Consider the following 22,358-nt stretch of genomic DNA (forward strand, 5'->3'; position numbering starts at 1 on the left):
CAGTCCCTGCTAATTTTGTATTTTTAGTAGAGACGGGGTTTCTCCATGTTGGTCAGGATGGTCTCAAACTCCCCACCTCAGAAGATCCGCCCACCTTGGCCTCCTGAAGTGTACTGGTACCACCACAGCTTACTGCAGCCTCACACTCCTAGGCTCAAGCAATCCTCCCACCTCAGCCTCCTGAGAAGCTGGGACTACAGCTGTGCACTAGCACGTCTGGCTGATTTTTTTTTTTTGGTAGGGGCGGGGTCTTGCTATGTTGCCCAAGCTGGTCTTGAACTCCTAGGCTCAAGTGTCCACATGCCTTGGCTTCCCAAATTGCTGAGATTACAGTTATGACCCACTACACCTGGCTGTGCTACCCTATTAAACTTTGTTTTGCCTTGTTTTGTTCTTTTAAAGAAGATTCTGCAACACTTTCTATAGGAGTTCCTAGGTATTGAACCTGATGCTTTCCTGAAAATGAATATAAAGCATGAACATGTAAAAGTTGAGCTAAGATTTCCCATTGTAAGAGAATCTTCACCCTTAGATGAGTAAACTTATTTTAAAACTGTAGTTATGGTTCAAATAGTTAAGTATTTGTAAATTCTTTAATGTTACAGCACCTAATGGCCATCTCAAACACTCAAATTAGCATGGAGTCAACATTGAATACAGATAAAAGATATTTTCCCATTAAAATTCTTATTTCAGCTGGGCACTGTGGCTCACGCCTGTAATCCCAACACTTTGGGAGGCCAAGGCAGGCAGATCACCTGAGGTTAGGAGTTCGAGACCAGTCTAACCAATATGGAGAAACCCCATCTCTACTAAAAATACAAAAAAAAGAAAAGAAAAAAAATTAGCCAGGCATGGTGGCACTTGCCTGTAATCCCAGCTACTTGGGAGGCTGAGGCAGGAGAATCTCTTGAACCTGGAAGGCAGAGGTTATGGTGAGCCAAGATCGCGCCATTGCACTCCAGCCTGGGCAACAAGAGCAAAACTCTGTCTCAAAAAAATAAAAATAAAAATAAAAAATAAAAAATAAAATTCTTATCTCAAAATTCACTTATTTGAGTTTTAGTGAAGATACATTTATTTATTCATTTATTTATTTTATCTTTTTTTTTTTTGAGACAGAGTCTCGTTCTGTCGCCTAGGCTGGAGTGCAGTGGCACAATCGTGACTCACTGCAACCTCCGCCTCCCGGGTTCAAGCGATTCTCCTCCCTCAGTCTCCCAAGTAGCTGAGATTACAGACACCCCCATGTCCAGCTAATTTTTGTATTTTTAGTAGAGACAGGGTTTCACCATGTTGGCCAGGCTGATCTTGAACTCCTGACCTAAAGTGATCCACCCGCCTCAGCCTCCCAAAGTGCTGAGATTACAGGCGTGAGCCACTGTGCCGGGCCTGTGGAAATATTTAATTAGCAGAGAAATTTACTTATTTTTTTGGTTGGGAAAAAGAACTTGCTGATGGTGATTGCATAGCTGATATGGACACGTAGGCATGGATATAACTGACATTTAATGACATTTCCAGAACTCACATTCTTGGATTGGGTGTTTTCTCAGAAGCGACAAGAGTTTCTTCAGTTGTCATCAAGTTTGCTTGCACAAACCCTATTCAAGGGTTGCATTTGTTGGGCTGGATCCAGAGCTCAGGCTGACTGGGGGCTTTGGCCATGATGGATCGGGGTGACTCTGATGCAGAGCTCCTGGGACACTGAACCATGCCGCTGAATCAGGAAAATAATTATGTTAAATGTTCCCAGTAACATAAGTCTCCTCTTCCATTATTTCCTTTGTTATGGTTTTTATCTGAAAATTGAAAACAAAATAGAACACTTATTGGTGACATGATGACTTAGCTCACTTTACTTTTGTAGCTTTCAAATGGACTCATTGCTTTTCCCACAAACCTTTCTGCCTATGAGACAGTCCCATGTTTCTTGTGTGTGAAGTCTTGCTCTAGACTATTATGAAAAAGACTGTCAGGGCAGAAGAACTTGATCCAGGTGACTTTTAAGAACTTGTTACTGAAAGTGAGACCCTTAGTCCAGTGGGATTGGCATTGTCTGGGAGCTCACAGATATGACACCAAACCAGGTACGTTCTGCCAGTACCACACAGTAAGGCAATCGCGGTGACAGTGGCAAAAGAGAAAAGATTCATTCACAGGGCAGCCCAGCCAGGAGATAGGACAACAGCTCTCAAATCTACCTCCTCAAGGATAGTGCTTAGGGATATTTATGGAGTAAAGAATTAGGATGGTCTAAGGTGGGAGAAGGTAATTGAGGGTGGGGGGAAATGAGGTAATTGGTGATTTCAGCAAGTGTAGTCTGGGCTCATGGCTCTTCCTAGGATACGTGGTCAGAAAATAGCAGTGTTAACATGATCTGAGGGTGGAGTTTTGGCCCTGTGATGGCAAATGTCACTTTTTGGACATCCATGCAGGTGCATTTAGAGGGTTGGTGGTCTCAGCTGGTTTTAACTGGATAGGGGCCGCCCCAAGTTACTGAAAGACAACTTAAGCAATTGTTACTATGGTGACACATATGTCAGAGTGTTATTTATAGGGAAGCTAGTGAAGGCTAAGTTACAGCATTTAGCAGCCTGCCTTTAAGCTATGTGGGTTTAAAAAATCAACAAGCAGCAAAAATCAACAAGGTGCAAGCAACTTAAAAGATTAGCCCTCAGTAGCAGGCGCAGTGGCTCACACCTGTAATCCCAACACTTTGGGAGGCCGAGGCAGGCGGATCACGTGAAATTGGGAGTTTGAGACCAGCCTGGCCAACATGGAGAAACCCCGTCTCTACTAAAAATACAAAAATTAGCCGGGTGTGGTGGCACATGCCTGTAATCCCAGCTACTCGGGAGGCTGAGCGGGGATAATCACTTGAATCCGGGAGGCGGAGGTTTCGGTGAGCTGAGATCGCACCACTGCACTCCAGCCTGAGCAACAAGAGCAAAACTCCATCTCAAAAAAAAAAAAAAAAGATTAGCCCTCGGTTTCAGAAATGTAGAATATTAGGGCCTATCCTGGATCTACTGAACCAGAATCTGCATTTTATTACATTTCTCAGGTGATTCATGGGCACACTGCAGTTGAAGAAATGCTGCTTTAAGACGCCTGCCAAGACAATAACGACTGCCGCTGTATAGACTATGAATGGGAGAAAAAAGTAACTCCTCCTCAACCCTCATACGTTTGTACTTGGGACAGACGCACAAGAAAAGACAGATTAACAAGAGAAAAACAAGCAAGTGTATTAATGCATGCAGTGCACGTCCTGTGGGAGAAAAGTAACTCAAAGCAGTGGCTTTAGGAGTCTGGCTTATGTCGTATATTCGACAAAGAACAATAAATTTCAGAGAAGTGACAAGACAAAGGGAAAGCCGTCCCAGGATTCTACAAGTGGGAAAATGCAGGAAGGCAAATTTATGGGAAATGAACGGAGTGAAGCCCACTGGCAGAATCTCCTGGCTTTGCTGCCGAGCTGATAAAAGGTTATAAAGGAGAATTTACATCCTGGCTTTAGGTGGGAAATAGGGGGAGGGTAGAAGACCTTTTGTCTTTGCAATTCTCTGCCCTGCTTTCAGGCAAACGGAAGGCAAAGAGCTTTTCTGAGTCGCTTCTTAATTGCCTTTAGCTCAAAAACCATTTATGTCAAAGAGGCATATTTTGAGGTGACACATTCTGGTTTCTTTAAACAAATACTCCTGAATACTGATTATTAAGCTGGGTCTCCACTCCAATGACTGCACTAAGTGTTTTTATGCATTGTCTCGTACAGATTTTGCATCAAATTCATCAAAGAGAAGATTATTCTCATTTTGCACCTGAGGAAGCTGAAACCACAGAAGGGCTAAATAACTTTCTTCTATTTTTTTTTTTTTTTTTGAAACGGAGTCTTGCTCTGTTGTCCAGGCTGGAGTACAATGGCATGATCTTGGCTCACTGCAACCTCCACCTCCCAGATTCAAGCAATTCTCCTGCCTCAGCCTCCTGAGTAGCTGGCACTACAGGTGCCCCCCCACCACACCTGGCTAAGTTTTGTACTTTTATTAGAGATGGGGTTTTGCCATGTTGGCCAGCCTAGTCTTGAACTCCTGACCTTGTTATCTTCCTGCCTCGGCCTCCCAAAGTGCCAGGATTACAGGCATGAGCCACCACATCCAGCCAATAATTTTCTTAAGGTTAAGCATCTAGTGTGTATCAGAGCAGGAATTTGAATGATTATCCACTTGCCATCAAAGTTTATCCTCTTGGTCACTGTAATTTGTTTATTTCATTCAAAAAATGTTGTCAGCACCCTCATTTGAGGTGTTAAAAGACAAATTTCATATAAAGGTAAAACCATGTATTTCGTACAGATATGAAATTGATCGCTTTTTAAATATTTATTTTATTATTTTTATTTTTTAGGCAGAGTCTCACTCTGTCACCCAGGAGTTCAGTGGTGTGATCGTGGCTCACTGCAGGCTTGAACTCCTGGGCTCAGGCAATCCTCCTGTCTCAGCTTCTGGAGTAGCTGGGACTACAGGCATGTACTACCATGCCTGGCTATTTTTTAAAAAATTTTTTATAAAGATGAGTTCTTGAAATTTTGCTCAGGCTGCTTTCGAACTCCTGGGCTCAACCGTAAAGACTGAATTTAAATCATCAGTGAGAAAACTGGAAAGGTGTTATAACCAGTTCAAAGGAGAATCCACAGAATAGATACATTTACATGTATAGATCAGAACTATCGAGCTGAGTGTGTCAATGGAGGCAGAACTACCTTTTCGATGCGGTGTGGGAGAGGGAGAGTTGCCTCTCCCCTGGACACAATTCATTTGCATGCCTATGGGATAAGAATTATTTTGCATTGCTATCAGTTAGGCACAATTTATAGAATTGCAAAAGAACTCTGTTAAAGAAGAAAGTATTCATGACACTTGTTAAAACAGTAAGGCAGAATGAGCAATCAACTGAGATAACTCAGTACCTTCAGACCAGCCTAGAGTAAGAGAATATTGTTGGAAGTCAGTTAAAAAAGACAGAAACACTGCACTGTGGGTGAATTCCACCCTGACTCTACACTTTTAGGCTTGCTTCCCATGCCAAGGACCTGTCACTTCTGGACCAGTGAAATGAGACACGGATGCTCATGTTGGCAACTTGTTTTCAATCTGTTTCTATTTTATTTTATCTCTACTTGCCTAAATACACCATTTCCTAGTTTGGGTCCTACTCTTGCACACTGAATTTGAAGTTTTCATAAATCTCCATATCAAACCTGTCCTTTTGATAACTCCCACTTCAGGCGACTCAGGTAAGCCAATACTTTCTGACTGCCCAAAGGACTCAATCACGCCTGAGCCAGGCCCATCTGTTTCCCCATTTGGGGTAATCTGTGGGGTGCAGGGAGACTGAAATTCAGAAGAAGTGAGTCTGTGAGGTTCATTCCTGTGAATCCTTCCCTTAACATTAGAGTGATGGGCAACAATAGTGTTCACGGTGTAGGGAAAATTTTGTGCCACAATGGATAGGTTTGCACTGTTTGGATCACATACCTCTTTGACTTTTAGTTTTGTTGTTTTCTTGGAGATAGAGTCTCACTTTGTCACCCAGGCTGGAGTGCAGTCGTGTGATCTCGGCTCACTGCAACCTCCACCTCCTGGGTTCAAGCAACTCTCCTGCCTTAGCCTCCCGAGTAGCTGGGATTACAGGTATGTGCCACCATGCCTGGCTAAGTTTTGTATTTTTAGTAGACACGGGGTTTCATCATGTTAATCAGGCTGGTCTCAAACTCTGACCTTAGGTAGTCAACCAACTTCAGCCTCCCAAAGTGCTGGGATTACAGGTATGAGCCACTGTACCTGGCCAGATCACACACCTCTGAGTTATCGGATTCTGATCCTGTGGGAGCTATTTGATAACTCCGAGTTGCAGTTAATTGATAGCAATGCAAAATAATTCTTGTCCATAAATATGTAAATTATGTCCTTCGTGGTAGAGGTCCTAATGACTCACCCTGCCCCTCACCCTGCCAGTTCTTTTATTGGCACATTCATCTTAATATTCTTGATCTGTAAAGGTGGTGGTGCTCTGCATTCTCCTTTGAACTGCTTCCCTCATTATGAGTAGAATAAACGCTTTCACATATATTCATTTTATATGTGCATGAGAGTTACAATTTTGCTTTTTTTTTTTTTTTGAGACAGAATCTCCCTCAGTCATCCAGGGTGGAGTGCAGTGGTGCAATCAAAGCGTACTGCAGTCTCCACCTCTCAGGCTCAAGCAATCCTCCCACCTCAGCTTCCTGAGTAGCTGGGACCACAGGCACACACCCACCTCCACATCTGGCTAATTTTTAAATTGTATGTAGAGACAGGAGTCTCACTAAGTTACCCAGGTTGGTCTCAAACTCCTAGGCTCAAGACCCTCCCCTACCTCGGCCTCCCAACATGCTGGGATTACAGGTGTAAGCCACCACATCCAGCTGCTTTTACATTGTTGAAAACTATCTTTCAACTATGGTAGGAGGGCAAAATACATTATGGTAACTGACTCAGAAGCAGAGAACTAGCTAATTAATCTTCATTGAGGGTAACTGAAGGCAAATAAAAGCCAACTAAGCAGAGATTATTTGCAGACATTTTTGCAATTTTAAGCTGCCTGAAATGTTTGTGGATAAAATGAAGTTCTATGAAGTCATTTTAGGAAAAGTTCCTCTATTTGAATTAAATGGCATTCACCAAAGCACAGAATCATGGTTTCTTGAAATTAATATGATTACAGAAGATAGCCGGCTTTCATTCTGCAAGCTCAGATGGTAATTGTGTGTTTACTTGTCTGTCATCCCCACCAGGCTGTTTGCTTCAAGGCAGCAAAGAAACTGTCTTGTACCTTGTTTTATCTCCAGAACTTACCATTCTCTGGCACAGATATCTGGTGAATGATGAAATTAAAAGGCAGCCAGAATCTGCCCCTCATCTTTGTAGGCACCGTAACTTGATTTTGTCAGTTCCTGAGATAATGGACATACGAAGGCAGACTTTTGTTAGCCAGATTCATACAAGATGATTTATAAACCAGAATATTAATTTGTTAATTAAAAAGAGTACTCAAACCATGCAGTAGACTTAGGATGCTTGCCTTTCTCCCTCAGGAAAACTACGTGGTGTATGTGTGTTTGGGGGGTGGGGCGGTGGCTACATTATAATTAGAAGTTTGCTTAATGAGCTGGAAGTTGGAACACAGGCAATGACTGTGGCCTCTGTCCCAGGGGCAGGTCAGCCTGTTACATCCCACTACAGTGTTCAGGATGCTGGTGGCTAGGATGCTGTCCTGGCTCCTCATCCCTGGAATGAGGACATAGTGTTTCTAAGTATACAGAAAGAATCTTGTAACTTGTTGGGCTTTCTGTTCTTTGATAATATTCCCTGTCTATTAAAGCATTCTTTCTTCAGAGAGTAACATTGATTTGGTTTTAAGTGTTACATTTAAATTCACAATCCTGTTTTAGCTCCTGTATGGTTACTGTAAATAGAATTTGGGATATTCTTGAAACTCCTTTGTCACCCATATGGAGATTATTCTTTGGGATGTTTTACTTGGCCAGGGGACTGATTGCATGATTGTATTAATTATGAGTCATATGCAGAGGGTGACATCAATTCTGTTTTAGAGGTCTTTGTGGATGATTGGTAAGCACTTCTGGCATTATTTTGTAGGGATTGAATAGTTTGTTTCCTTCAAGAGGCATTCTTCACATTATCAGAGTCTTAATTTTTTTTTTTTTTTTTTCCTTAAGATGGAGTCTTGCTTGCTCTGCCGCCCAGGCTGGAGTACAGTGGTGCAATCTCAGCTCACTGCAACCTCTGCCTCCCAGGTTCAGGCGATTCTCCTGCCTCAGCCTCCTGAGTAGCTGGGATTACAGGCATGTGCCACCACGCCTAGCTAATTTTTGTATTTTCAGGAGAGACGGGATTTCGCCATGTTGACCAGCCGGCACTTGAACTCCTGACCTCAGGTGATCCACCCGCCTCCGCCTCCCAAAGTGTGGGATTACAGGCGTGAGCCACCATGCCCGGCCCAGAGTCTTAATTTTTCTTACTTGGTAGTAGCCATTGTAGTCTTTTAAGTTTTTGGCTATTCTGTGGAATCTTGTCAGCGGGGCTTGTAAAGTGATGACCTTCAACTCAAGAATGACTTATACAGATATAATTTTTTATAGCACATCAACCATATGTGGATAACAGCGATAGCAGAACTGCTTGTTTTTGTATATCTTTTCTTTCCAACCTTATTAAAGATTCCCCCCCGCAACATACTGAAGTGATGAAAACATGCCTAAAGTCTTTGTTGCCAGTACCAAACAAACAAATTCTGTAATCCAATAATAAAAGCAGCCAGAAGCCATCATGTAAGACTGGAAGGAATTAAAAAAGGGAAATGTGCACCAATTAATGGTTAACAAATACAGGCAGGGGCCAGGCGGGGGATGGTTTTGCATGCCCAGTTAATAAGGAGTACAGAGCACATCTCAAGAGTGATGGGGATGGAAGGTCTTTGAGCAGGGAAGTGATGTGATCAAAAGTGCACAAGAGGCCGGGCGCGGTGGCTCATGCCTGTAATCCCAACACTTTGGGAGGCCAAGGCGGGCAGATCACTTGAGGTCAGGAGTTCGAGACCAGCCTGGCCAACATGGTGAAATCCCGTCTCTGCTAAAAATACAAAAATTAGCCGGACTTGGTGGCAGGCGCCTGTAATCCCAGCTACTCAGGGGGCTGAGGCAGAATTGCTTGAACCCTGGAGGCAGAGGTTGCATTGAGCCGAGAATGCGCCATTTAACTCCAGCCTAAGGGACAACAGCGAGACTTCGTCTGAAAAAAAAAAAATGTGCGCACAAGACAACCTACCGTGGAGGAAACGAGGATGGAGCTGAAGGGGAAAGAGGTTGGCAGAGATGTTTAGAGGAAGCCAGCAGGCTAAGACACGAAACATAGAGGCAGTGTATGAGGGAACACCGGTAAACTGAATACTAGCCACTTACTTTAAATTCACATCAGAAAAAGAAGACTCATAAGAAACACCCACTCTTATGCACTGGTCCAAGAAAGAACCTGTGAAAGGACCCTGAAGAGTAGTCAGAGGTCAAAGGACAAGAAGAGAGGACTGTGGTGGAAGCCAGGTACTGAGTGAGTTGTTAGCGGTTCACATACCCTCAGGGGTCAAGTGGCAAATGTTGAAAGAGCTCTTGGACTTGGTGATGCTTTCCAACAATGGTTTAGTGGATTTGCAGGTAAAGAAAAGGGACAAGAGTTGGTTGCACTCTGAATGAAAGGTAAGGCAATAGATGAAGGAGCATAGCAGAATGGATGATTTTTTTTTGGTTTTGATTTTGAGATGGAATTGAGCTGGGAAAGGAGACCGTGGTAGGGAGAAGGGATTCAGGAGAAACAAAAATCAAGGGATGGGCTGGATCTCGGAGGAGATAGAGGGATGTGATGGCAGGTGGATTATTCTTTTGTGAGAGGGGAGACATTTCTTTCTCTGAGATGGAAAGTCAAGATGGTTTGTACTTACAGGCTAATGCTCGCCCACCTGCATCCTGTTTCTCTGAAAAAGGAGCACAGTTAAATGAGAAGTTAGGAGTCCAGAGAACAGGCAGACAATAGGAAACAGTGGATGCCTAGTATAGCCGTGGAGGGAACTGGGCATGTAATGGAATTGCCAAGGTATATAAAAGGCCCTGCAAATTGGACACCATGAATTTACCAAGGCACCAACACACCTGCATGAGTTTTTTTCCAGTACTCCTCATGCGTCAGGTATAGGAATATAGGATACCAGGGGCTGTATTGCTTCGTTATTGCAGATTTGCCAGGTGACAAGATGTCAATGAATCAGGGAATTGAGAGGGCTGTCAAGATGTGACAAATGCTACAAATGGGCAGAAAAATAATCTTGCACAGTGACATGTGAGCAGATTGTGATCTTCTAATGGAGCAATTAGAGAAGCATTGGCAGAACAGTTAGAGCCATCTCTGCGCATGGGTCGGAGGCTTCTCATGCTAAGCTGACTTACAGAGTTCTAGCAGAACACCATGAGGGTAGTAGCCATGGTCTCTTCCATGACTTGTCTCTTTGGGGGCAAGCTCAACTGTAGAGTTTGGCAGTTCTGATGTGAACAGGTCCTTTTTTTCTGTTTCAGCTAATTCTGGTAAGAAGGTTTTGTTTGTTTGTTTTTTATTTTTGTGTGTGTGGTTTTTTTTTTTTTTTTTTTTTGAGTTTCGCTCTTGTTGCCCAGGCTGGAGTGCAATGGCGCCATCTTGGCTCACTGCAACCTCTGCCTCCCGGGTTCAAGTGATTCTCCTGCCTCAGCCTCCCGAGTAGCTGGGATTACAGGCACACACCACCACTCCCAGCTAATTTTTTATTTTTAGTAGAGATGGGGTTTCTCCATGTTGGTCAGGCTGGTCTTGAACTCCCGACATCAGATGATCCGCCCACCTTGGCCTCCCAAAGTGCTGGGATTACAGGCATGAACCACTGTGCCTGGCAAGTTTTTAAGAAGTGCTTTCAACAGAAAATTGGAATAAAATTTAAAAAATTTTTTTTAGTCTCAGAATTGACAGAAACAGAATTCATACTTCGAGCCTGCAAGAATCTGGTCCCAGGGTTTTTGTTCTTAGAGTTTGCTTGGCAACCCTACTGAATCCTATTCTTTTTCTCTCCCTAGACTCAACTGCTCAGACTTCTAACTTGGTTAGTTTTAGGTGGGTCCTTCTCCATTCATATCCTGGCCTTCTACATGGAAAGGAGCTCTCCTGCAGCAAGATGTGATATGATCCCCAGTGTATTAGTTAATTTTAATGCTGCTGATAAAGATATACCCGAGACTGGGTAATTCATGAAGAAAAAGAGATTTAATGGACTCACAGTTCCACGTGGATGGGGAGGCCTCACAATCATGGCAGAAGGCGAAAGGCACGTCTTACATGGTAGTAGACAAGAGAGAGAATGAGAATCAACTGAATGGGGTTTCCCCTTATAAAACCATCAGACTTATTCACTACCATGAGAACGGTATGGAGGAAACTGCCCCCATGATTCAATTATCTCCAACAGGGTCCTTCCCACAACACGTGGGAATTGTGAAAGTTATAATTCAAGATGAGATTTGGGTGGGGACACAGTCAAACCATATCACCCAGTAATCCTTCCTGGGCTTACGCATCAACCCACGCTTGTCTTGCAGCCATCTCTTGTGCCACCATGTTGTTTCTGGTTCAGAGTCTTTGCAATTTCTACTTTCACCTTGATCAGTTTCTCTCAATCCCCTATGACTTGTCTGAGAGATGTCCCCAAATCAGTTTTTAAAAAGGACTCAACCCAATGTCTTCGCTTGTGGTATGCACCAACCTCTTAGATGGGATCTGCTCACAGCTAGTGTCCTCTCTCATCCCAGAATTGAGAAGGTCTCTTTTTGGAGCAAGTTTGAATGACATTAAATGAAAAAAGGAAGAAAACTCTGAAGACTCTTGAAATGAAAAGGAGGGGACAGGGAAGGTATAGAGGCAAAGATAACTAAAAGGGCTTCCCTGTCTGTACCTTTCATTACTGGGTGACTTCTTACCAGTGTGAGATGCTCCCTACCTCTATGGCAATAACAATGACTGATTTGAGAAAATAATGCGATAATGACTTTGAGAGAATAAGAACACAATTATTTACTGACTTCTACTTGTCAGGTGTTTTTATATACATCCCCATTAAATTCCTAAAATTCCTTTATTGGGTTAGGCCTTTTTTTTTTTTTTTTTAAAGGCAATCCCAAAGTTCGAAAGCCCAAGTCACAGAGTGGAGTCCAGATTCAGAGACTGGCCTTGCTGACTCCAAAGACCCTGTTTGGTTCCCAGGACTTCATTCTGTCACCTCCACTTCTACCCCAGATCCTCTCATTTGTTTCCATGTATCTTCTGTGATTTTAGTTTGCCCAACTAAACCCGTTCTGAGTTTTTATTTAAAAAGATAATCTATCTGATTTAAGAAGAGGCATAGGAGACACAATCCTATTGGTGCCTACCAGTCACAGTTTCACAATTCAGTACTGCAATGCCATCATAATTCGAAGCATTGCTGGCTTGGTAATTCACTTCATGAACGGTCCTGCCTGCATAAAATACATGGCAAATGGGAAATAAACAAATCCTTGGACAGTATGATAATACATTCAGAAAACACAGAGTGTGATGCGTGGAGACTGAACTAGAGGGAGGTGGGAAGGAAGTGGCGGGGGACATAAATCCTATCAGGATTAAGAGGGACTTTTGTGAGCCCATGTGTACTCTGCAGGCAGTGTTTTTAGAAAGCATTTCTGAGAAATATTGGAGAATTAATTACAAATCTGTCTTGTTTATTTCTTTACCTTTATGCCTTCCTATCCCTCACTTCCCACATCCAATCTTCTATGAAGTCCTGTCAGTCTTGCCTCTAGAATGGATCTCAAATCTGTCCACTTCTCTTCCCCCGATGGACACAAGTGTGGTGAAGTCTCCAGTCACACCTGTGTCAGATCTCCTCCCTGGGGACACAGGAGGGTGGCTCATTTCTGACTCCCAGGTTGCAATCAGGTGGGGCATGTGACCAGCTCTGGCTAATGATGCATTGTAATTCTGGCTCAAACATTTGGATACAGGGCAAGACCTTCCAGCATGTTCTTCTCCTGCCATATCAATTATGGAAGCAGGTTATTGAAATGAAGGTGCCATAAGACTGAAGCAATTTGGATCGCTGCATTAGTCAGAGCTCTCCAGAAAAACAGAAGCAATAGAGAGATAGCAAAAGATGTATTACGAGGGATTAACTCCCATAATTAGGGGAGGCTGAGAAGTCCCAGGACCTGCCTTCTCCAAGCTGGAGCCCCAGGAAAGCCAGTGGTGTAGTTCAGTCTAAGCCCAAAGGCTGAGGAGACTTTGATGGAAAGCAGGGGGCCACCAGTTTAAGTCCCAGTCTGAATATGAAGGCCCTAGAACCAGGAGCACCGATGTCCAAGGGCAAGAGAAAATGACGTCCCAGGTTGAGAGTGAACTCACCCTTCCCCTACTTTTTTGTTCTATCCAAGTGCTCAGCAGATTGGATGCTGCCACCCACGTTGGTGAGGGCAGCCTTTACTCCATCTACTGATTCAAATGCTCACCTGTTCCAGAAATACCTTCACAGCCACACCCAGAAATCATGTTTTACCAGTTATCTGGGCACCCCTTTGCCCAGTGAAGTTGACACAGAAAATGAACCATCACAAGTCCTAAACCACATGAAGCACAGCTGCCCTAGATGGGCCTCCAGACATACACTGTGCATTTCATGGGCAAGAAACAAACCTTTGTTTTGTAAGCAACTGAGAGCTTGATGTTGTTTGTTATCACATCATAGTCTATTCTATCCTGACAAGTAAAAGGAGTTGCCATCATCTCTCTCTCGTGGAGTCCTGCAGAAACCTCCTAACTTTTTCACTTCCTCTCTTGCCCCATTTCTCCTCATTTCTCTGCAATCACCCCATGGCTCTTCAGCCTTGAATCCCATTATCTTTTCAGTTCCTCAGATAATCCAGACTGCTCCCCATTTTGGAACCACTGCACATTTATTTTTTTGAGACAGGGTCTTACTCTGTCACCCAGGCTGCAATGCACTGGCCCAATCATGGCTCATTGCAGCCTTGGACTCCTGGGCTCAAGTGATTCACCTGCCTCAGCTCCCCAAAGTGCTGGGACTAGAGGTGTGAGCCACTGTGCCTGGCCTGCACACATGGTTTCCTCTGCCTTGAATGCACTACCCACTTGGTTTGGATCATCCTTGGGTGTCTCCACCTAAATGACAATCCCTTGGAGCCCTCCTCTGACCCCTCAGTGTGAGTAGAGACCTACTCTTCTGAGCCATCTACTCTGGTTCAGCCATAACCAATCACAGTTCATAATTCCATATTCATTTGTGTGGTTATTTGTTGATTGATACCTTTTTCCTTAATCAGACTGTAAGCTCCATTAGGGAATGAGACCATGTCTATTTATTCTTCCTCTCTGTCCTAAATAACCTGTGTGTGGGCCCAACCCATATTTGGCTATCAACGAATACCTTGAGGATGATGAAATAAATGCATTAACAGCAAGTTAGGGTTGCGCGCATATATATATATATATATATTTTTTTTTTTTTTTTTTTTTGAGACGGAGTCTCACTCTGTTGCCCAGGCTGGAATGCGGTGGCACAAACTCGGCTCACTGCAAGCTCCACCTCCTGGCTTCACACCATTCTCCTGCCTCAGCCTCCCGAGTAGCTGGGACTACAGGGGCCCACCACCACGCCCAGCTAATTTTTTTTGTATTTTTAGTAGAGACAGGGTTTCACCGTGTTAGCCAGGATGGTCTCGATCTCCTGACCCCATGATCTGCCCGCCTTGGCCTCCCAAAGTGCTGGGATTACAGGCGTGAGCCACTGCACCTGGCCGCATATGTATTTTTTAAGTCTAAGGAAAGAGATAGTTGATTTTTGTTGAGCACTTACTATATGTGATGCATGTTACAAGTGGTTTACATTGTTTTCTTAGCATATATATATATCATGGCAATAACACTATGAGGTAAGCACAGTTATCCTTGATTTAGAAATATGGAAGTCTGTGCCTGGAGTGGGTTAAATAACATGCCTACGTCCATGAGGCTCATTAGGCAGGCTAACTTTGTAACCCATGTCCTTAACCTGACTGGATTTTTTTTTTTCCACCTCCAGTTTTCAAAGTTTATAAAACAAATAGCACCAGGCCAGTATATTGCAGCTATCAGAATAATGAAAGGCCAGATTTGTGTTCATTGTGGAGAGAGTTAATGATCTCCTATGTCTGCATGTTTTCTACCAAAGAAAACATCTTTTAAAAATAAACGCAAGCCGGGCGCGGTGGCTCAAGCCTGTAATCCCAGCACTTTGGGAGGCCGAGACGGGCGGATCACGAGGTCAGGAGATCGAGACCATCCTGGCGAACACGGCGAAACCCCGTCTCTACTAAAAAAAATACAAAAAACTAGCCGGCGAGGTGGCGGGCGCCTGCAGTCCCAGCTACTCTGGAGGCTGAGGCAGGAGAATGGCGTGAACCCGGGAGGCGAAGCTTGCAGTGAGCCGAGATCGCGCCACTGCGCTCCAGCCTGGGAGACAGAGCGAGACTCCATCTCAAAAAAAACAAAACAAAAATAAATAAATAAACGCGGCTGGGCATGGTGACTCACACCTGTAATCCCAGCACTTTGGGAGGCCGAGACAGGTGGATCACGAGGTCAGGATATCAAGACCATCCTGGCTAACATGGTGAAACCCCGTTTCTACTAAAAAAAAATACAAAAAATTAGCCGGATGTGGTGGCGGGCGCCTGTAGTCCCAGTTACTCGGGAAGCTGAGGCAGGAGAATGGCGTGAACCTGGGAGGTGGAGCTCGCAGTGAGCTGAGATGCGCCACTGCACTCCAGCCTAGGGGACAGAGCGAGATTCCCTCTCAAAAATAAATAAATAAAAATAAAGCAAAATAAATGCAGTGATTAAAACTATTAAATAACTTGTTCATTGTAAATACTAACCTCAGAATATGAAAACCTGCCAGTATAAAGTTCTCAAAGGAGGGGACACGATGGCTCATGCCTGTAATCGCAGCACTTTGGGAGGCCAATGCCGGTGGATCACCTAAGGTCGAGAGTTCGAGACCAATCTGACCAATAGGGAGAAACTGGATCTCTACTAAAAATACAACATTATGGGGCACGGTGGCAGGTGCCTGTAATCCCAGGTACTGGGGAGGCTGACGCAGGAGAATCGCTTGAACCAGGGAGGCGGAGGTTGCGGTAAGCTGAGATCGTGCCATTGCATGCCAGCCTGGGCAACAAGAGCAAAACTCCATCTCAAAAAAAAAAAAAGTCCTCAAAATGGAGTTCTTTTATGTTTGACTTTAGAGCATAAGTTTTTTTTTTTTTTTTCTTTTTTTCATTTAGACCCATCAGAGGTGAAAATATTAATTTCCTTTTCCATGGAGAAATCCAATAAAGGAGTAAAAATCAGACTTCATTTGGACACACTTTATCAAGTAAATCTGATTTTTGTTAACAATATCTTATAAGCTCTCATTTTAAATCAATCTTTTTAAAAATCTCTTTCATGAAACAGCACATATCTGAATGAGAAGTCGCTCCAACTGACGGAGAAATGCAAAAATCTGCAATATGGCATTGAGTCTTTCTCTAACAAAACGAAAGGGTAAGTTCTACTCTTCACATTTAATTTCCTTTTACAATAAGGGTTTTATATTCAGAATGTTTGACAGTGTCTCTGAAGTCATTTGGAATATAAGACTGTGTTCACTCTCAGGCTTACCATTGGGCTCTGAAGGTCCTGTTAATGAGCAGGATGGACCAGGGGCCAAACAGTGTGCACCAGGGTCAGACCCTGGCAGTGGAACTCAACTTATCTGTCCCTGGATCTGCATTTGTTAAAAATACCATGTAGGAGCCAGGTGCGGTGGCTTATGGCTGTAATCCCAGTGTTTGGGGAGGCAGAGGCTAGAGGATTGCTTGAGGCCAGGAGTTTGAGACCAGGCTTAGCAACATAGCAAGACCCCCATCTCTACAAAAAATAATTAAAATTGGGTGGCATGTGCCTGTAATCCCAGCTACTCAAGAGGCTGAGGCAGGAGGATGGTTTGAACCCAGGAGTTCAAGATTGCAGTGAGCTATGATGGCACCACTACATTCCAGCCCAGGGGACAGAGCAAGACCCTGACTCTGAAACTAATTTTTAAAATTAGCTGAGTGTGGTAGCTCAGGTCTATAGTTTCAGCTATTCAGGAGGTTGAGGAAGGAGAACTGCCTGAGCCCAGGAGTTCAAGGCTGCAGGGAGCAATGATAGCACCACTGCGTCCAACCTGGGTGACAGACCAAGACCCTGTCTCTAAAATCAACCAAAAAAGCCCTCAAAACACCATGTAGTTTTACTGGCTAAACTTTTATAGGCCCTCAATCCTTTCTGAGAACCTGATATGTATTCTGAACGCTATCCTAGAGAAATACACACTGGTACAAAACTGTGCTTACAGTTTCAGCAGGTAAACGATTTACCCCCAGTCTCAGCTGTGACACCCCCTCAGCTTCCCCAGTGCTGCTTACAATCCTGGATTTTAGAGGGTTTGCTACATCATCTCCTTCAAAAAAAGGAAATCCAAGTGCTCCATGCCTCATCTACATGGAAGAGGCACTGGTGGCCTGAGACTCTGATGTGAGAAGCACTGTGTTGATTGTTCCTGGAAGGTGCCCAGTCCGATGGTGCTGGACAAAGGATGTGTGTGTGTTGGGCAGGGACACGAGGTTATGCCTGGAACCTCCCTGAAAGGAAGTAATCCAAGTTTCATCTTGCTTTATGCTTGCCTGACATTTGAAGATGGTTCAGGATAATGTAAATGCCCAGTGGGTTTACCTTGCCCACTGCCTAGACAGAACCGATTTATCAAGACAGGGGAATTGCAATGGAGAAAGGGTAATTCACGCAGAGCTCACTGTGTGGGAGACCGGGGTTTTATTATTCAAATCAGTCTCCCTGAGCGTTTGTTAGGGGATCAGAATTTTTAGAGATACTTTGGAGGGTAAGCACTTGGGAAGTGGGGAGTGCTGATGGTCAGGTTGGAGATGGAATCACAGGGAGTTGAAGTGAGTTTTTCTTGCCATCTTGTGTTCCTGGGTGGGATGGCACAACTGGCTGAGCCAGATTACTCGTCTGGGGGTGTCAGCTGATCCATCCAGTGTAGGGTCTAAAAAATATCTCAAGTACTGATGTTAGGTTTTACAATAGTGATGGTATCCCCAGGAGTAATATGGGGAGGTTCAGACTCTTGGAGCCAGAGGCCATATGACCCCTAAACTGTAATTTCTAATCTTGTAGCTAATTTGTTAGTCCAGCAAAGGCAGACTGGTCCCCTGGCAGAAGGGGGTTCTTTCAGGAAAGGGCTATTATCAGTTTTGTTTCAGGGTCAAACCACGAACTGAATTCCTTCCCAATGTTAGTTCAGCCTACGCCCAGGAATAAACAAGGACAGCTTAAAGATTAGAAGCAAGATGGAGTCAGTTAGGTCTGATTTCTTTCATGTCATAATTTCCTCAGTTATCATTTTCAAAGATGGTTTCAGTAAGAGGTATTGCTGATTTCCACATGCCAGTCCTGTACAAGGAAGACCCAGTGAGTGGTCTTCCTGCCTTCATGTTTTTCACTTTCTCTTCCTATATCATAATTAAGGAATCTTTCTCATCTCTATATCATAATAATAATGATTCTCTTTCTCTCAGTCTCTCGCACACACCTCTTCTTTTAAATGTTAGAAATAGAGTTTATGGGAGGAAGGAGTACAGCGGCTGCCTCCAATCCATTCCTTCCCTTACCTGGGGGTGTTGGAGGTTGACCTGGGGATAAAGAAACCAAAGTAGGTAAACTGGTTTAACCTGTTTCTCCACTGAGCCTCTGGGTAAATAGACAATGATATTTGCTTAAAGGAAGAGACACATCCATTGAGTGTCCCTAGCAGGCTGAGGTCCTGCTTAAAGTTAATGGGATCCAGGATCCAGGAGGCAGGACTCCCTGGAGCATGGCTCAAAGGCTGTGGAACTCTCTGGGTCCAAAAGAGAAACCGTTTAACAATTTAAAGCTTCCTGCTATGTGAGGAAGCCCACGGACTTCACCTAGAAACCTCACCTACTATCCTGGGCCATGTGCAATGTGGGAAGACGGGACTGGGGTGTCCACCCTTGATGTCCCATGCCTGTCTCTGCTGTGTCTGAGCCTGTTGACGCAACTAGAAATTATGTTTTACCAGCTATCTGGGCATGCCTGAGCCCAGTCAAGTTAACACAGAAAATGAACCATTACAAGCCTTAAACTATATGCAGCACAGCTGTCCTAGACGGCCTTCCAGATATACAGTGGGCATTTCATGGACAAGAAAGAAACCTTTGTTTTGTAAAGCAATTGACAGCTTGGCGTTATTATCATGTCATAGTCTATTCTATCCTGATAAGTAAAAGGAGTTGCCATCTCTCTCCTAGTGTTCAGCAGAAATCTCTTAACTTTTTCACTTCCCCTCTATCCCCATTTCCCCTCATTTCTCTGCAGATCCTTGAAATTATTAGGAAAGCCTGATATTGGCTAAGATCTCTGATTTGAGTTAATCGATTTGACAGCAGTCCAATCCTATATGTTAGCTCCGTTTCTCATAAAATGATAGCTCTATTAAAATCCTTGTTTTCTGGGCCGGGCGCAGTGGCTCACACCTGTAATCCTAACACTTTGGGAGGCTGAGGCGGATGGATCACCTGAGGTGGGGAGTTCGAGAAACTCCGAACTCCCCTGACCAACATGGAGAAACCCCGCCTCTACTAAAATACAAAATTAGCCGGGCGTGATGACGCAGCCTGTAGTCCCAGCTTCTGGGGAGGCTGAGGCAGGAGAATCGCTTCAACCCGGGAGGCAGAGGCTGCAGTGAGCCAAGATCACGCCATTGCACTCCAGCCTGGGCAACAAGAGGGAAACTCCGTCTCAAAAAAAAAAAAAAATCGTTTTCTTTTCCTTAAATTCCAACTAGCGGGCCTTAAGCTTGCGAGGGGAATGCACGGTGCTGTGTGTCTTCCACTGGCCCCACTCAATCCACTTTCACCCTCACAGCTTTTCATCCCCAGTTTCATCTCTGCCTGACTTTTCCCAAGGAGGCTGACTTACATGGAACTCACCAATAGGTTCTGGGCTCTTTTGCCATCCGGTTTTTCTTTGGATTTGACCAAGGAGGAGCATGGAAAGAGATCAGAAAAAGGGAGGCGAAAGACTTTCCCCGGAACCTTGAAGCTGGCGGGGGGATGAATAACTCCTCCCTACTCAGGCCCAGTCCCAAGGCGCAAAGCCACTTACGTCATCAGCGTGCGTCAGCAAGATAGCAGAAGCAGGAAGACAGGTGGCCTGAAGACCAAGAGAGAGGCGGACCGGGTACTACGTAGCAGTTAGGTCAGTCTGAGACACTTCCTGTTTATAGGAGACTATAAAACCCCTGCCCTGTCCTCATTTGGGGCTGATGCCGTTTTAGGCCTCGGCCCGTCTGCACTCAGGCTCTCATTAAAACAGCTTGTTGCTCCACACTGCCTTGTGGTGTTGGCCCGCTCTCGCGGTTCAAACCAATACAAGAGCCTTGCAGGAGGAAGGAGAAGAAACTGTTTTTGGTGCCATTGCAGGTTAACTACATGCTTTTCTCTTTTCTTGGAGACAGAGTCTCACTCTGTCACCCAGGCTGGAGTGCAGTGGCATGACATTGACTCACTGCAACCTCGGCCTCCTGGTTCAAGCAATTCTCCTGCCTCAGTCTGACCAGTAGCTGGGACTACAGGCACGCGCCACCATGCCTGGCTAATTTTTGTGGTATTAGTAGAGGCAGGGTTTCACCATATTGGCCAGGCTTCTGACCTTGTGATCGAACTCGTGACCTTATGATCTGCCCGACTCAGCCTCCCAGAGTGGTGGGATTACAGGTGTGAGCCACCGTGCCCGGCCCTGTGTGTGTGTGTGTGTGTGTGTGTGTGTGTGTGTGTGAGAGTGTGAGAGTCTCACTCCGTCGCCCAGGCTGGACTGCAGTGCCGTGAACACAGCTCACTGCAGCCTTGACCTCCTGTACTCAAGCGATCCTCCTGCCCGAGCTTCCTGAATAGCCAGGAACACAGGTGCGTGCCACCATGGCTGGCTAATTTTTATTTTTTGTAGAGACGGTGTCTTTCTGCATTGCCCAGGTTGGTCTCAAACTCCTGGGTGCACGTGATCCTCCTGTCTTGGTCTCCCAAAGTGTTGTGTTTACAGGCACATGAACCCAGAAAATCTGAGACAGGTCTCAGTTAATTTAGAAAGTTTGTTTTGCCAAGATTGAGGATGCGCCCGTGACACAGTCTCAGGAAGTCCTGACAACATGTGCCCAAAGTAGTTGGGGCACAGCCTGGTTTTATACATGTCAGGGAGACATGAGAGCTCTGTCAGGCCTCTGAGCCCAAGCCTGCACTTATATATCATATAGTCTGAGGCAACTGAAGAACCACAAAAAAGTGAAAATGGCCAGTTCCTGATGACATTACCTTGTGACATTCCTTCTCCTGGACAAGCACCTTGTGACCCCCGCCCCTGCCTGCAAGAGAACAACCCCCTTTAACTGTAATTTTCTACCACCTACCCAAATCCTATAAAACTGCCCCACCCCGATCTCCCTCCTTTTTCCGACTCAAGACTCACTCCGCCTGCACCCAGGTGATTAAAAAGCTTTATTGCTCACACAAAGCCTGTTTGGTGGTCTCTTCACAGGGAGGTGCGTGACAACATCAATCATTATATGTAAGAAGTAAGTTGGTTTGATCTGGAAAGGGGGTGACAACTTGAAGTAAAGGCAGGAAGACTGAAGTGTAGGGGGAACTTCCAGGGCACAAATAGGTGAGACACAAATGGTTGCATTCTTTTGAGTTTCTGATGAGTCTTTCCAAAGAAAGCCATCAGATATGCATCTATCTTAGTGAGGGGAGGGATAACTTGGAATAGAATGGGAGGCAAGTTTGCCCTAAGCAGTTTCCAGCTTGAGTTTTCCTTAGTGATTTTGGGGGCCCAAGATATTTTCCTTTCACATTTCACCTTTTTCTTTTTAAAAATCTTTTGGATAAAGGATTTTACAAAAAAAAAAAAAGGCTCTGGTTTCAGGTTTCATCTGCCATCTTTCATGGCTAGGATGGTTTGTTCCTAGATGGGTAGGTCCCGAAAGTTCATTTTAGCAGGTTGTGAAGTCTCCTGTCCTGTGAAAAGAAAATTAGGGGGAGAAAGGGGGAAAAACAACAAACAAAAGAACAACCCTGGAAAAATCGATATAGGCCACATTACTCTGAAGTCCATCCATTAGTAGGTAGATGCGGAAGTGGCTTATGTATGTAAATTGGTTGCTGTTATTTTCTTCTGAAGTTTAAATTGTCAGGCTACAATTCTCATGGTTTGAAGAAAGCACAGCTTAGATGTTAGTGATTCCAAATTAGGAAAAATGGAAAAAAAAAAAGAAAAAAATTGAAAACATTATTTTGAAGACTTGTAGCCAAGAAAAATTAGAATTTGGTCCAAACTGTTGAAAATAATAAAAATGGAAAAAAAAAAAACTAGGCATGACTAGAATCTAACAGGTATACTATCGTTTTGAAACACAATTTTTTTCTCTCTCCAGTTTCCCATTTTACTAAAGGCAAATCATGGTAGCACTGGTTTGCTTATTAGACTTGGCCTAATTATTTGTATATAGTGCAGCAGGAA

General features: G+C 44.3%; 1 protein-coding gene and 1 long non-coding RNA gene across 2 annotated transcripts in view; one reads left to right on the forward strand and one right to left on the reverse strand.

Moving 5' to 3' along the window:
* Window positions 1-22,358, forward strand: part of ST8SIA6 (ST8 alpha-N-acetyl-neuraminide alpha-2,8-sialyltransferase 6) — a 131,798-nt gene that overhangs the window by 45,145 nt on the left and 64,295 nt on the right. The window contains exon 3 of the mRNA XM_025397128.1: window positions 16,179-16,268. Coding sequence (XP_025252913.1) covers window positions 16,179-16,268 — 90 coding nt within the window. The remainder of the gene's footprint in view (window positions 1-16,178; window positions 16,269-22,358) is intronic.
* Window positions 1,490-19,921, reverse strand: LOC112631671. The gene is made up of 3 exons (XR_003121176.1): window positions 19,778-19,921; window positions 6,900-6,997; window positions 1,490-1,802 (listed from the first exon to the last, which is right to left on the reverse strand). It is a non-coding gene; the product is annotated as an uncharacterized LOC112631671 (long non-coding RNA).

Source organism: Theropithecus gelada, chromosome 9, assembly GCF_003255815.1.
Source record: "Theropithecus gelada isolate Dixy chromosome 9, Tgel_1.0, whole genome shotgun sequence".
NCBI classification, from domain to species: domain Eukaryota; kingdom Metazoa; phylum Chordata; class Mammalia; order Primates; family Cercopithecidae; genus Theropithecus; species Theropithecus gelada.